The following is a 15,359-nucleotide window of genomic DNA, read 5'->3' as shown; positions in this document are numbered from 1 at the left end:
GTGTTGTGTGATTAAACTGGCTGGTTTGTTTGGTGAAAATTATGCAGTCATGTGAATCTTTTTATAACACTTCTCAAATCTGTTTGGATCCTAAAATTGTTCTGCTGTGTCTATACCCAGCTAATCTTGAGCCAGCAATGGCTGAACAACCCAGATGTCAGTGCCAAAACAAAACTGGGACTCAGGTAAAAGTGAATGATTAATAATGAGTGCACCACGAAAAAAAGGGGGGGGGGGGGGAACACAAAGTCTCTTGGATCACCTGCTCCTGATATTAGGAGGAAACCATAGCAAAAAAACAAACAAGGTTTGTTAACTATAGTAAATGAATAGATGACCGCGGTAGGTGATAGCAATAATAATCCTAAAAAGAAAATAACACACATAAAAAAAGTCCTTTGCAGTCCCAGCATGTGTTGTGTGCATAAGTGCTCATGCTCAATAAAGGGTTAATCCGTGCTTCTTAGACCTGTGCTCAAGCTGGGTGCCCCACATGGATGTGCACTCACAATTAGATGTTGACCAACTATCTCTAGTATTGTCAGTTAAGCGTGTGGGGAAACCCCTGGATGGATCCGTTGTTGACACCTCATGTAGTGGATGGACCTCACATGGATAGGTGCAAATAACAGAGGGAGAACCTCAGAGTAAAACCATCTGAAATGTATTGGTAAAAGCAAAAGAATGGAATTACACTCACATTATATGGTTCCATAGCATCCTAGCACCCGGTGTGTAAAGCATGCGATTTTGGGGGGAAATCAGCCTGCAAATGCTGAAAGACCGCTGCTCCTGGATCGGCTCGATTCCCAGAAGTGGCGTAGGCAGACGTGTCACAGTGCCACGATCAAGCCTCAATGCGAAGCTCCTGATGACGGCCCATTGATTGGCTGAAATGCGTTAAGGCTTAATCGCGTCATTGCGACACGTCCGCCGACGCCACTGAAAGCTAGTCTGAAAGCTACATCATGATCAATGGTTGAAACAGTAGACTATCATAATGTCTGTGGGTGAATTAAGTGACAGGTGACATATATATATATATATATATATATATATACATATATATATATATATTAGAAGGCCAGTATGGTGGCCTGAATTTATAGGAGGAGCCCAGAGGGTATTTAAGCAGCCCATTCGCCCATACTCATTGTCGGTTCCAGTGTGCGATTCGTCACATCAGCAGGCCGACTCTTCAGCTCACTTAATGTTCATGAGTCTGCTGTTCCTGAATACAGTGTGTTGTGGTTGCATATCCATAGCTTTTCATTCAAATCTCGCTCGCGGTCACAGGTAGGAGTCGTTACTTTGCATTCGTATCATGACCTAACCATTGCCTAACCATTGCCATTTGGTTGCATATCCATAGCTTTTCATTCAAATCTCGCTCGCGGTCACAGGTAGGAGTCGTTACTTTGCATTCGTATCATGACCTAACCATTGCCATTTGTACCGATTCTCACCAGCTGGAACAGCATTTCAATGTTCATTCCAGCAGTGTCAAACGAGTCACCACAGGTGGCTCCACCAACTTTGCGGCCATATTTGGCCGCCACTGGTTCGCCGAATCTTGGCCCCCAGAAATTCTCCTAATCCCTGGTTTTACCCAGTCCTCATCTCTCTTCGAGCCATATCCCATTATCGCAGCTGCCCAGGCCTGGGGCCGCACTTGGACAAAACAGACGGTGCTTTTCACCATGGACAATCAGGCCACGGCTGACATCATTAACAAAACTAGATCCAAGTGACTCCCCATCATGTCCTTCCTGCACAGGCTCATGCAGCTGTCACTCCGTCACCACTTTTTCTGTAGACATATTCCAGACAAATACAATATCGCTGCTGACAATATCGCCCCGTTTCAACCTTACCTTGTTTTTCTAGCAGGAGCCTGGAGCCAACCCAAGGACTACTCCTGTCCCACCCTGGTCATTTCTGACGATGGATTAAAATCGCACCTCGCCAACGCAACCCAGTCCTTTACATGCAACACACTGAAGGCCTATTGCATTGCTTGGCACAATTACCGCAAGTTTTTGGCCTCTTGCCCTGGAGCAGTGATAGGCAAAGTTAGACACATCCTAGCCTTCATATCATATTGCCATACCCAGCTAGCCCTTGCTCACAACATCATCAGGCTATACCTAACCGGAGTCCAACATTTCGATCATTACAGGACCCCAATAAACCGTCAGTATTCTCGGCCCACGCAGTCAAGTCACCCCTACGAGGCATACAGAAGCACCAACCTGTAGCCAATGGCAAACACCTACCTATCACAAGTACCATCTTCAGGGAGATATCTGAAATCCTTACTCATTCCCCCTTTGGGGCTTTGCCCAGTCTAGTCATCTACCTGGCCTTCTACGGTTTCCTATGACCTAGCGAATTTACCGTCAGTGGATCTGGCAGTCAGACACTGCTCCGACGCCACCTGACTCACTTTCCGATCCATTACACCCTTCATCTCACAGTCAGCCAAACGCAACAAACCAGCCCAGGGGATGATATCAACCTATTTCAAACTAACAATGCCTGGTGCCCAGTGATGGTCCTCGACAGGCTACCCAGCCAATCTGAAGATAGCCCATTGCTACCCTTTCTAACCAGCACCCTCAGTGGAAGCCAATTTGTCAAGCATGTCAGGATCCTCCTAAGCAACTTGGGCTTCAACTCCAGTCAGTTCTCTGGACATTCCTTCCGGATTGGAGCAGCCTCAGCTGCCTCCCAACATGGAGTACCAGACCACGTAATCAAGAAATTAGGCCGATGGAAGTCTGCTTGCTTTGCGACCTACATTCCAAATCCTCAGGAAGAAATGGCACAAGCCTTCACCAAGCTGGCTCAATAACCACAAGAAATCAATAAAGAGCTATTTCCCTATCTGAGCCTTTTGTCCCCTTTTCTTGGCATACCGACTAGACCATCAAGGCACACTTCAGGTCTATTTATTTTGTAAGTCTTGTCGTGTGTTTATGTGATTCACATCTCTCTCGGTTATAGGGCCACGACCATAAATAAGAAGGCCAGTATGGTGGTCTGAATTTATGGGAGGAGCCCGGAGTGTATTTAAGCAGCACACTCGCCCATACTCATTGTCGGGTCCACATCCATCTTCACAAACTACCCATTACTTATCTCCTTTATGCCCCCTTTTCTTGGCATACTCACCAGACCATCAAGGCACACTTCTATTTATGCTGTAAGTCTTGTCACATGTTTATGTGATTCACATCTCCCTTGGTCATAGGGCCACGACCATAAACATACATACATATATATATATATATATACACATACACACACACACATACTCACATCTGCTGCCCCCCCCCCCCCTTTTAACAGAGCGGCTTAATATATATTGTCCCTACCACACTTGAGACAACTTTGGATAGAAGCCAGGTTCCAAAGTTAATCTATCAGACTGTTTTGGGCTGTTGAAACCTGTACAGGGAGAGGACATACTATTACATACAGTGTCCCAGGAAGGTTTCAAATCCATGGCACAGCTAAGTTGTAAACCACAGCATGGTAAGACAGCTAACAGCTGTTCTGTCTAAATGCTTACTACTACTGTGGAATGTCAGATATTACTCATTGCTTATACAAAATTTAAATTATTACAGTCAATAAATCTTATTCCAAAGCTCAAAATCCCTATATACAGAAGAACATACTGTGTGTATTTCTACCATAAAGCAGTATGTGAAGCCATTCTTCAAATGTTAGTTTTGCAATGCATATGAAATGATCTAGACCTCTTTGTTGTCTGTGTCTTTACATTCTATCCTAAAAACACAACAGGAAGAAAGAGGAAATCTCCACAAGGCAGGGGAAATCCCCTCATAGGCAGTTGTCACAGGAAAAGGTGACCCCATTGGAATATTACTTCCTGTACCAAAGTCAATAGTCATAAAGACAAACTGAGGGGGTGATTCTCCCCAGGGTGGACACAGATGGCAATAAAAGTGGAAAGGGGGCTGTTCTCATTCTTTTCATGACTAAAAAGAAAAGTTATGACTTCATATACACACTAATTTTGACCCACAAAAATCAGTTTAAACAATAATTAATAAATCATATTTAGTAAAATCATATTTTACCTTTAAAAATGTTTGCAATTCTATTAAGCTACACTTGTAATTTGCAGACTCCTATCAAACTCAACCTAAATTTCAGGTGTGCAAGAACAAATGGGACAGTAAAGTGTATATAAACCCTAACAATATTTATTTTTTCTCCCTTTTTGGTCTCTTATAAAAATGTTAGTTTTTAATTGGCTATATAAGTTCCAAAAGTGCAATAAATGTCTGTTAATCCTGTTAGAAATCATGTGAACAAATACCTTTCTGAGTTCCCTGCTGCACTGCACAGTCCATTAGCATTGTTCCCACTACATAATGCCTACTATCTGTGTTATGGACACAAGAAGAAGGTTTCTTAATACTTGTTATTCAAGGGTGATAATGCTGCAACACCAGAAAGTGGTTGCTGGCAGGATCCCCAGGTGAAAAAAGGGGAAAAAATTATTCTAGCAATCTTTAAGACATAAGACAAAAAATTATCCTAGCAATCTTTAAGACATAACAATATCATGTGTGTAATGATTTTTAAAGCAGACAATAAATAACACTGGATTTTTTTGCCTACAGTTTTGCTTTAGTTGCAATTTTTGAACCTCAAAAATTGTTGCATAAAAAGCATATAAATAGTAATATTATTATTAATAATAATAATAATAACACTAATATTACACTTTACTAGTACTACTATTATTATTACTATTACTATAACAATAATAATAACACTAATATTACACTTTACTACTACTACTACTACTACTACTATTACTACTGCTACAATAATTTGAATAATAAAAATAATAATAATACACTTTACTAGTACTACTATTATTATTATTACTATTGCTATAATAATAATAATAATAATAATAATAATAATAATAATAATAATAACAACAACAGATTGAATTGTCAGTATTCTATGCCATCTATTATATTGGTGGTGGAGCAGCAGGTTAAACCTTTGTCATTGTCAGACACTGAAGAGATCAAGAAATCACATTTCAGCCCTAGGGTCCCTGAGGAAAGGTTAGCCTTTGCCTAACCCAGAACAACCAATCAGATTCTAGCTATCATTTTTTCTGTGCAGAAAATGAAAGCTTCTATCCAACAATAAAGCTGCTGCAAAGAAAACAGAAGCAACTAAAAGCTATAGTAAATAGCACAGATTATTTGGAGCTCCTACAATTTACTTCGTTTATTTTACATTATTCTGTCCCCCTACCATGAGGTCTCTTCCTCACACTTTTACCAATAATTCTCAATCACTTCTCTTTGAGATTTTAACTACCTTCTCCTGTCATTATCTGGAGTATTTGATAAGAGAACCTGTCCACTATAATATTCAAATGTATTATTTTCGTTGCTGTTTATTATATGCACGCTTGACTTCCAGTATCATTCACTAACAACAGTACACGTATCAGAAAGGAAAATGTATTATATTAAAATAAATTATGTGTGTTATTTTTTTTTTAGTACATTAGCCCCTATTTTGACCCTATATACTGCTCCCCTAATTACTGCATTCTGATTTCTTGGGATCATGCTGTTTGTAATACAACTTGTGAGAAAGAGGAGATCGGGGGGTGTATAAGACTATCAGAAAATAATTTTTAATTAAAATACACTTGCATTTGTGAAATGGGACAAACAAGCGACGTCTGATATTGTCCAGTCAACATTATTCCAATAATAACTAAAACTACCGCAGATTATCGCCACTTTCTCGTGTCTCAGATAACTGTTATGAATGAAAAATAAGGCATATATATATATATATATATATATATATATATATATATATATATATATAAAATATATAAACAGTGCACACGTCACAGTATACAGTGTATTCCACTATAACAACCATCGGATATCAGTAATAATAACATACATAAGATAATATTTAATAGTACCCATTCTATATTTTATATATATATATATATATATATATATATATATATATATATATATATATATATATATATATATATATATATATATATATATATATTATTATATAATATTCTTGATAACGGCTGCTGTTAATCTGGGAATCGTATTCCTGTAGGTGTGTAAACATATGATTGGGAAATTCTTTTGATTATAATGTTTTTAATAAAATGAATAAATTATAATCATTAAGAGGTCAGTTTCTGCCTAGAAAAAGTCATCTAGAATAGTGAATCTGTGATCATATCAAACCAAACATAAATAATACAATGAGGCCGATTTAATAAAGGAATATAATGTGTCCGATCATGTTTAATGAGAACTTTTTATCCATCTTCTATGGTGTCTTGTTCTGACACCCCTATACACCATACGGAAACAAACGTCTAAAGTGCCATACCTAAAAAGTATCCAATAAGTTGTTACATAATTATTTAATATGAGGACCCATCGCAAGCAATCGTTACCGTGCTCTTTGCAGTCAGGAACATAAATTATATCCTAAATACAATGTGATAAAATTATATTTAACGCTGTACTTTTAAAGATATTGATTACAGGGCCAGAGGAACTCCTGCAATGTATGGCAAAGCAGCAAATAGTAATGAGGATATAATAATATATAGATGTTTTTTTTCATCTATATATATGAGTGATAAGGTATAAGGGATGTCAGGAGCTACCTGACAAAAAGAATGAATGGACTATCTCGGTACCTATATATATATATATATATATATATATATAGGTACCGAGATAGTCCATGTGTGTGTGTGTGTGAGTCTCCGGTATGTCATCAATTCTTTCCATTCCAATGTCAACGAGGAGCAGTATCTGGTGCCTGGGGAAGAACAGCCTGCTGATCCGGGGCCGCTGTCCTTGGTGCTGATCCGGCCGGCCGCTGTCCTTGGTGCTGATCCGGCCGGCCGCTGTCCTTGGTGCTGATCCGGCCGGCCGCTGTCCTTGGTGCTGATCCGGCCGGCTGCTGCCCATGGAGTTGATGGCTGGCTGGCTGGGATGTATAGCCTCCAGTATATGTTATATGATAAATGACTGGTGACATGGGACACTATTCCTGCATGTCTGTACCCGGGAACACAGCTCTAGAATAAATAATACAATCAACTAATTACTACGACTGATGGGAGATTTAGAGACTGTCAGAGAGCCGCAGAAGATACATCAATCTCTGACTTGTGTGGGAAAATGACTGCATAGAAATATCTCCTTATAAATGCATGTCTATCAAGAATACTTATCTACACTGCAATACACGGGGCGATCCTACACCTATCTCTGCAAGTCCTCTAACAGGCAGATCATAACAGCTCTTTAAATGTCAATTATCATCTATCGGACAGCTTTAGCTATCTATCTATCTATCTATCTATCTATCTATCTATCTATCTATCTATCTATCTATCTATCTATCTTTATTTTTTTACCTGTTTGCTTGCCTGTGTAATCTATCTATCATCCATAATCTTTAATCTATCTACTTATCTATCCCAGTGGCAACTCCATGCATAACTATATGCTATCTATCTATATAGATAGATATAGAGATTTGACAGCTACTAAATCTATCCACCTACCTTGGCAGCCCCATGCATAACGACTTTCTATCTATCTATCTATCTATCTATCTATCTATCTATCTATCTATCTATCATTTTCTATAAATCAATATATTCACCCCTTTCATTTTTTACCTGCTTGCTTGCCTGAGTAATCTATCAATCTATATTTTTATCTATCTTTGTATCATCTATCTATCTATCTATCTATCTATCTATCTATCTATCATCCATAATCTTTAATCGATCTACTTATCTATCCCAGTAGCAACTCCACGCATATCTATATGCTATCTATCTATAGATATTTGACAGCTACTTTATCTACCTACCCTCGTAACAGCCCCACACATAACTATATTCTATCTATCTATCTATCTATCTATCTATCTATCTATCTATCTATCTATCTATCACTAATCCCTAATCTTTATCTATTTATATATCCTAATGGCAGCTACACGCATAACTATATGTTATCATCTGTTTATGACAGCTACCAAATCAATCTACCTATCCTCATGACAGTCCCACGCATAACTATATGTTATCTATGTAGTATAAATCTAGATATCATAATTCGATTTATCAATCATTTTTCTTTTTCCTTATCTACCAGTTTATCGGCCTCTGGTATCTATCTATTCAGTTCTCTGTCTCTGTATTTACATTGTATAGTATCGCAATGTCTCCTGTTTCAGCTATACGATTGTGCAATTATTGCACCGTGTATTTCTATATAAATGCTATAACAGGTAATCGTATTCATTTATGAATAAAGAAAAAAAAATTCTATAAAGGATATCACGACAGATAAGTAAATGAGTATGAAAGACACAAGATTAGTGAGGACAATGCTGGAGAGGTCCAGGGGGAATCCTGTCTTATCTCACAATTACGGGACTTTTTGCTGTGTTCCTTATTTTGCTCAGAGTCACAAGATAACAGGATAACAATGGCATTCCGGAATACCATCTCTCTCTCTGTGTCGGAATCAGCATATTACTGAAGTGACAGTTGTGTGTCGCGGTCCCTCCCACAGTCCATGCAGGAGAAGAGCACATGGCAGTGCACAGAGCCGGGCTCCTCTCCTGTCTCCTCTCTTATTGGGACATTTATTTATCTGACTCTATACACAGTCTCTGCCAGTGATGGATCTCCTGGGGTCTATAGGTCCTGGCAATGCTTAATATCAACTACATACTGTAAGGAGGACGCTGCGAGTCTGAACAAAGACTCAGAATGCTGATGGGCTCACTATAATTCAGTGGAGAGATACTGAAGGGGTAGAATTAGTAATAAAGGCATGTGTTGTTATAGATAGATAGATAGATAGATAGATAGATAGATAGATAGATAGATAGATAGATAGATAGATAGATAGATTGGACACGCTGGATGATAGTCACGAGATAAATGTGTTAACAAGTTGGTATTTAGAATATATTAGGGATAGATAAAAAGGCACAGGAAGAATATTAAAGATAAATAGTATACATTTTATACAAAATTGGTATAGATATAGATTGATAGATAGATAGATAGATAGATAGATAGATAGATAGATAGATAGATAGATAGATAGATAGATAGATAGATAGATAGGTAGAAAGATTGATAGGTCCATAGTGTCTCTCCAATATTGTAGATTGAATTATTAGGACGGACCAGTGATAGATATTTTGAAATAGAAGCAGCCACCGATTGATGGAAGTTTGGGAACAGAGAAAAATCTTGTGATTATCAAGATGGGACGAGGAAATGAAATTGCACGATTTTAAGTTGAGAAATACAATACACAGGCATTAGATAAATAGGAGCATTTAGTAAATAGACAACACAGAAATATTAATGAATAGAGAAGGTAATGGCTGCACTATTGATTGCATCAACAGAGAGATCGATTAATGGGCTAACTAACAATTACATATATGAATAGATAATAATTAGGTAAATGACTAAACCAGACATACTTTAGAAGATAAGATATATTAGGCAATCCTCTCTAAGACAAACGTATGCTTTCTAAATGGTAAATATATTCGTTAGCAGTATATGTATATTTAGTACGTATAGTACATGCTTTTTAAAAAAAAAAACCTATATAAATATATATATATATATATATATATATATATCTATATATATATATATATATATCTATATATATATCTATATATATAGATATATATATAGATATATATATAGATATATATATATATATATATATATATATATATATATATATATACTGTACTATGCTTTTGTTTAGAATATATTATATTATATATTTTATATATATATATATATATATATATATATATATATATATATATATATATATATATATATATATATATATATTTATTATTTTTATAAGATCTGGTTTAGTAATTACAAACAAGTGGCAGTATCGTAGAGGGGCCATATGATATATAAATACATTACTCCTGAGTGAGCCACCTATCCATCATAGTTGCTGAACAGCTGTGTCTAGGCTGGGCTCAGAACTGGGAATATTAATGCTGATTTTATAAGCGGAATATTAAGTCTTTTATGTACATGACAATCCCCTGGAACCCTGCTATACAAGCTTCCACGAAAATAATCTTTCTCTAATGTCTGCAAAGTCCAGATCCGTTTATATAAGAAGTAAATAAATACCAATACAAAAAAATGCAGAAAATAGAACACAGACACAAATGCGTATATGAAGATAAACAAGATGTATGAAGGTTGGAGACTATATAGAACTCACTCTCTTATTCAGTTGTAGCCTACACGCAGTAGGTGCGTGTGTATATAAATAAATACACACACATATATATATATGTGCGTGTAAATAAATATATATAACACCACACTGATTACAGCTGACACTTCTACTATGCCAAATAAGTAATTCCAAAGGGTCACTTGTATACGCTTGCAAACACTTTAGCACATCTACACAATCCACAGGTATACAAAACAGGCCTACAATTAATTTCTATATGCAACTAGAAATCCATACCATAATATAAGTACAGTATACCTGCAGTCTAAAAGGGCGAAGGAGGTAAAGCAGCACTGAATAAGAGCTTTAATAATAATAAAAAAAGATGTACAACTGTAAAATAGAGCTAACACAACAAACAAATGCAATCGAATATTGCATTTAGATAAGTAAACAAAATTCAGCTTTGGGAAGAGTGGGAGCCCTCTTGGCCAGCCATCATTATACATGGATGTAACAGATGTGGAGAGTGCAGGGCTGGCAGAGTCATAGGGGAAGGGAAGGCTCTCCTCCAGTATAAGTCATTAGCAGACACACAGAGCAGGCTGAGACAAGGTTCTGTGATATATGGGTGTAGCTCTATACTATCCACCCCGGGTTAATTTCTACGGATATAAGAGAGAATATGATCACTGCACTCCAAGAAACTCATTTCCACCCGGCTCCTCCGGACCTAAATTTCCATTTATCACCTACTTGTCCCAGCAATGGAGGAGACCAAACTCTGAGATCCCTATGATAATTATTTCAGGGCCAGATGTGGGCAGAGGGGGCAACAAGGGGTTAAATGATCGCATTGCTTGTCTTATTATTAGGAAAGAATGTATTCACATCAATGGTTTTCACTTCAGCAGAAATTGAAATAACTAAACAGCTAGGACTTGCAGTGGTAAATAAATATAATGTTAACATTGTATTATTATTACTATTATTATTAGTATAATAATAATAATAATAATAATAATAATAATAATAATGTTTATTTAAAACGTAATATAAACACTACTGCCCTTTTAAAACGCAAATTTAGAATTTTATTTTTCCAACAAAACATGTTTCCAGAAAAAAAACAAAAAATAAGAATAAAAAAAAAAAAAAAACATGAGATTTAACGTTTTCACGTTTTTGGATTAGATAGATAGATGATACAAAGATAGATAAAAATATAGATAGATAAAAATATAGATAGATAAAAAGATAGATAGATAAAAAGATAGATAGATAGATAGATAGATAGATAGATAGATAGATAGATAGATAGATAGATAGATAGATAGATAGATAGATAGATAGATAGATAGATAGATAGATAGATAGATACAAAGATAGATAGATACAGAGATACAAAGATAGATAGATAGATAGATATACTATACTTCTCTATCATCAAAATATCCTCCATATCCATATCAAAACTATTTGCAAATTTAACAATCACAACGGAATACTTTGAAGATTGAAGCTAAAACATCTAAAGATGAGAAGATTAGAAGAAAAATCATTTAAAAAATGTATTTAGACAAAATAAAACAGTGTAACTGCTGCTCAGGATAAGTACATTAGCTAAAACACACAAATCTCAGCACTCCAACTATCTCATAACTCCAATCGTGCTGTCATTGTCTTACTGGATCTGCCTGGCTGGGATGATGGGAGTCGTAGTCTTTGTACCAGACTTAGGCTGGCCATACATTATACAATTTCCTTGTACAACTTTCCTTTAGATTTGCCAAAACCATATAATAGGAGGTCAAACCTAAAAACACTTTAAATTTGTATGCAGTCAGGGAGGCTCTTGCACTACAATAGTTGAAAGTAAATCTAAAGGAAATTGAACAAGAAATTTGTATGATGCATGGCCAGCTTAATACAAGCTTCCCTCAACGTTGGAGTTCAGTGAACAGCCGGACAGCATCAGATTCATCATCAACATGAAAAGTAATTCTCTAGATCGCTCTATAAAGCTTCCTTATTCCTAAATGATGCTCCTATTACTGAGCCTGCAATGTACAAAAAGACAGAATTCAATTACAGCAACATGTTATGCTTTAAAGGACAATAGACTTTATTGTCAGCACCTTCACTTAACCTCTTCACCGCCTTTGCACACAATGCCTGTCCTAACCTACAGGACAGTCCATCAGGTTTGGTAAATCCGGTGACCCCTGTCAGTCATTTTATTACATTCCCCTTTCTGGAACAATTGATCAAATCGCAATAAGAAACAACACAAATCACAGCAATAAATGCGATGCCTGGGGATGCAGATCATAATGAGATATTAATACGTACATTAAAAAAAAATAATAAAATAAATACAAAATAGTAATAATAATAATGAAATATATATATATATATCATAAACAACGCTATAAAAGAAAAAAATATATATCATTAAAAATATAAAATTATATCTATCTATTTAGATATCTCTCTCTTTCTCTCTCTCTCTTTAAAGATAGATAGATAGATAGATAGATAGATAGATAGATAGATAGATAGATAGATAGATAGATAGATAGATAGATAGATAAAGCAGATAATAATAATAATAGAAATAATAATAATAATTTCCAGATGATAAAGTATTTCTGGCAGGATGTCAGGTTGGGATGGAGTTGGAGAGCAAAGTGTGGTGAAGGGTGCAGCAGGTGACAGGGGACCAGGAAAGTTTGCAATGAACTTTTTTTTTGATGGGGCAGATGCTTCTTGGGGGAGACCCTTCCCCATAGACCTTGTCATCACCCTTACCCATAGTCCTCTGTGTGATGCTGCCCCGGGTCCTTGGCACCCCCTGGTCAGACTGTGACCCCCCAGCTCTGATTAGGACATATCAATGGGGACCTAGCATGCAATCTGCAGATGGGGGTTTAGGGAAGCCTCCATGCCATCATGTCCCAGGGTTGTACTTCACCCTCCCTGCACCATCCCGGCCCTCCATCCTGCCAGATCTCTTTATTATTAAATCAATGGGAGAAGAAAAACGCCTTACGTTGCATTGGCAGCCCGAGGATTTCTGGAAGCCCCTTGACAGGAGCGTCTGTGGCGAGTGCTGAGCTTTGCATCATTGTCTCCGGGCGGTGTGGATGGGATGACAAGGGGGACAGTAGGATGGGATGTGGAGGGATCCGGCGGCTGTGCTAAGGATCGGTGCGGGGGGCGATCGGCTGCTCCGGGCTCGGCATGTGTGGGGCGGATGACAGGGGGTATCCCCGGTGTGGGGCGGGGGGAGAGGTACCGCTGTCCCGGGTCCCGGGCTCCTGCCTGGACTGATGCTGCAGCACTTCCCAGTCTGAGTGCCGCTTACACCCCGGCCACTTTGATTCATTCACACTGCAGGAGCTGCTCTGACGTCACCGGTCGCCGGGTCACCACGCCCCCTCGCCAATCACACGTGGAGAGGCGTTTTTTGACAGCCCGTAAGTATGTAGTGAAGATGGGCGGGGCTAATCCGGCCGGGGCGTGGCGTATCCTCCGCACACCCCCACGGGCTCTGAAGTGCAGCGGCAGCAGGTGTCCAGAGCTCTCGCTGTAACCCGCTGAGCCCCGCACACCCCCCTTGATCTACAGCGCCACCTACAGGACCGGCACAGAGCGGGAGGACCGATCCACAGAGAATGGCCATTCACCGGGGGCCCGCAGTGACCTTTATTACTTCTATATGACACACAGGACCTTTCATCGGCAATCAGATCATAATTATTCCTCTGCAGTAAGATGCATAGAATATTCATAGACTAAGGCAGTATAATGATACTTTCCACTTGGGCACTCATAGTCTATATCTATCTATAGATATATATATATCTATAGATAGATATAGATCTATATCTATATCTATCTATAGATATATCTATCTATAGATAGATAGATAGATCTATAGATATATAGATCTATAGATCTATCTATCTATCTATCTATCTATCTATCTATCTATCTATCTATCTATCTATATATATATATCTATAGATATATCTATCTATATATCTATAGATAGATATATCTATAGATATATATATATATAGATATATATCTATATCTATATCTATATATATATATATAGATATAGATATATATCTATATATATATAGATATATAGATATATATATAATATTATATATATAGATATAGACTATGAGTGCCCAAGTGGAAAGTATCATTATACTGCCTTAGTCTATGAATATTCTAATCTTCTCACTCCATATATATATATATATAAAATGTATATCATTGTTTTCATTTACTATGGTCTTATTTACCATATATTATCTGTTCTACAAGTGTAAACAGATACCTGCTGATCCTGTACGAAGTTGAGAACTATGCTGGGTCCAATGGACATTTCCTGTATTATCTCAAGGAGTCAGACTAGCCCTCCTAGTTCCTATCTTGGGACTACAGAATGATTTGGCTCCATGTTGTAGAGCAGGGATATCCAAACTTCCCAAAGAGCCAGGTTTCTGTCTTTCACCTCTGGAAGGTTCCCCCCCCCCCCAAACAAGACCAGGCCATTTTTTTTTTTGCGATACGGCACTGCGTTACTTTAACTGACAATTGCGGTCGCGCAACGCTGTACCCAAATAAAATGTAACAAACAAAGGTTTGTGGGGGCACTAAACATGCATTTCTAAAGCTGTTGATGCTGTAAAGACCAATATACAAATAGAACTACAGAGAATAGCGCACGCGAACAAAAAAAAAGTTACTTTCAAATCTTACAAGGCTACTTAAAGTGGTTGTAAACCCTTTTTGTTGACTTTTACCTATAGGTAAGCCTAGAATAAGACTTACCTAATACCTATAGGTAGTGGAAATATCTCCTAAACGTTCACCGTTTAGGAGATATTTCACTTGTAGTGCACTGATGTCGTCATCGGCGCGTGCGCTGTGAAGAGACAGACCACCGTGCCATTTCTTCTCTCAGCCGTGACTGACGGCTCCCGTGCACATGCGCGGGAGTGA

General features: G+C 37.6%; 1 protein-coding gene across 1 annotated transcript in view; it reads right to left on the bottom strand.

Moving 5' to 3' along the window:
- The window catches only part of LHX4 (LIM homeobox 4), a 110,182-nt gene extending 96,468 nt beyond the window's left edge, over positions 1–13,714 (bottom strand). The window contains exon 1 of the mRNA XM_073593332.1: positions 13,390–13,714. Within this exon, the coding sequence (XP_073449433.1) occupies positions 13,390–13,465 (76 nt within the window). The 5' untranslated portion in view covers positions 13,466–13,714. The remainder of the gene's footprint in view (positions 1–13,389) is intronic.
- Between the last annotated feature and the right edge of the window lie 1,645 nt (positions 13,715–15,359).

Source organism: Aquarana catesbeiana, linkage group LG07 (assembly GCF_042186555.1).
Source record: "Aquarana catesbeiana isolate 2022-GZ linkage group LG07, ASM4218655v1, whole genome shotgun sequence".
Lineage (NCBI taxonomy): Eukaryota > Metazoa > Chordata > Amphibia > Anura > Ranidae > Aquarana > Aquarana catesbeiana.
The sequence above is the reverse complement of the archived record's forward strand: the minus strand, read 5'-3'. Positions and strand labels throughout refer to the sequence as shown.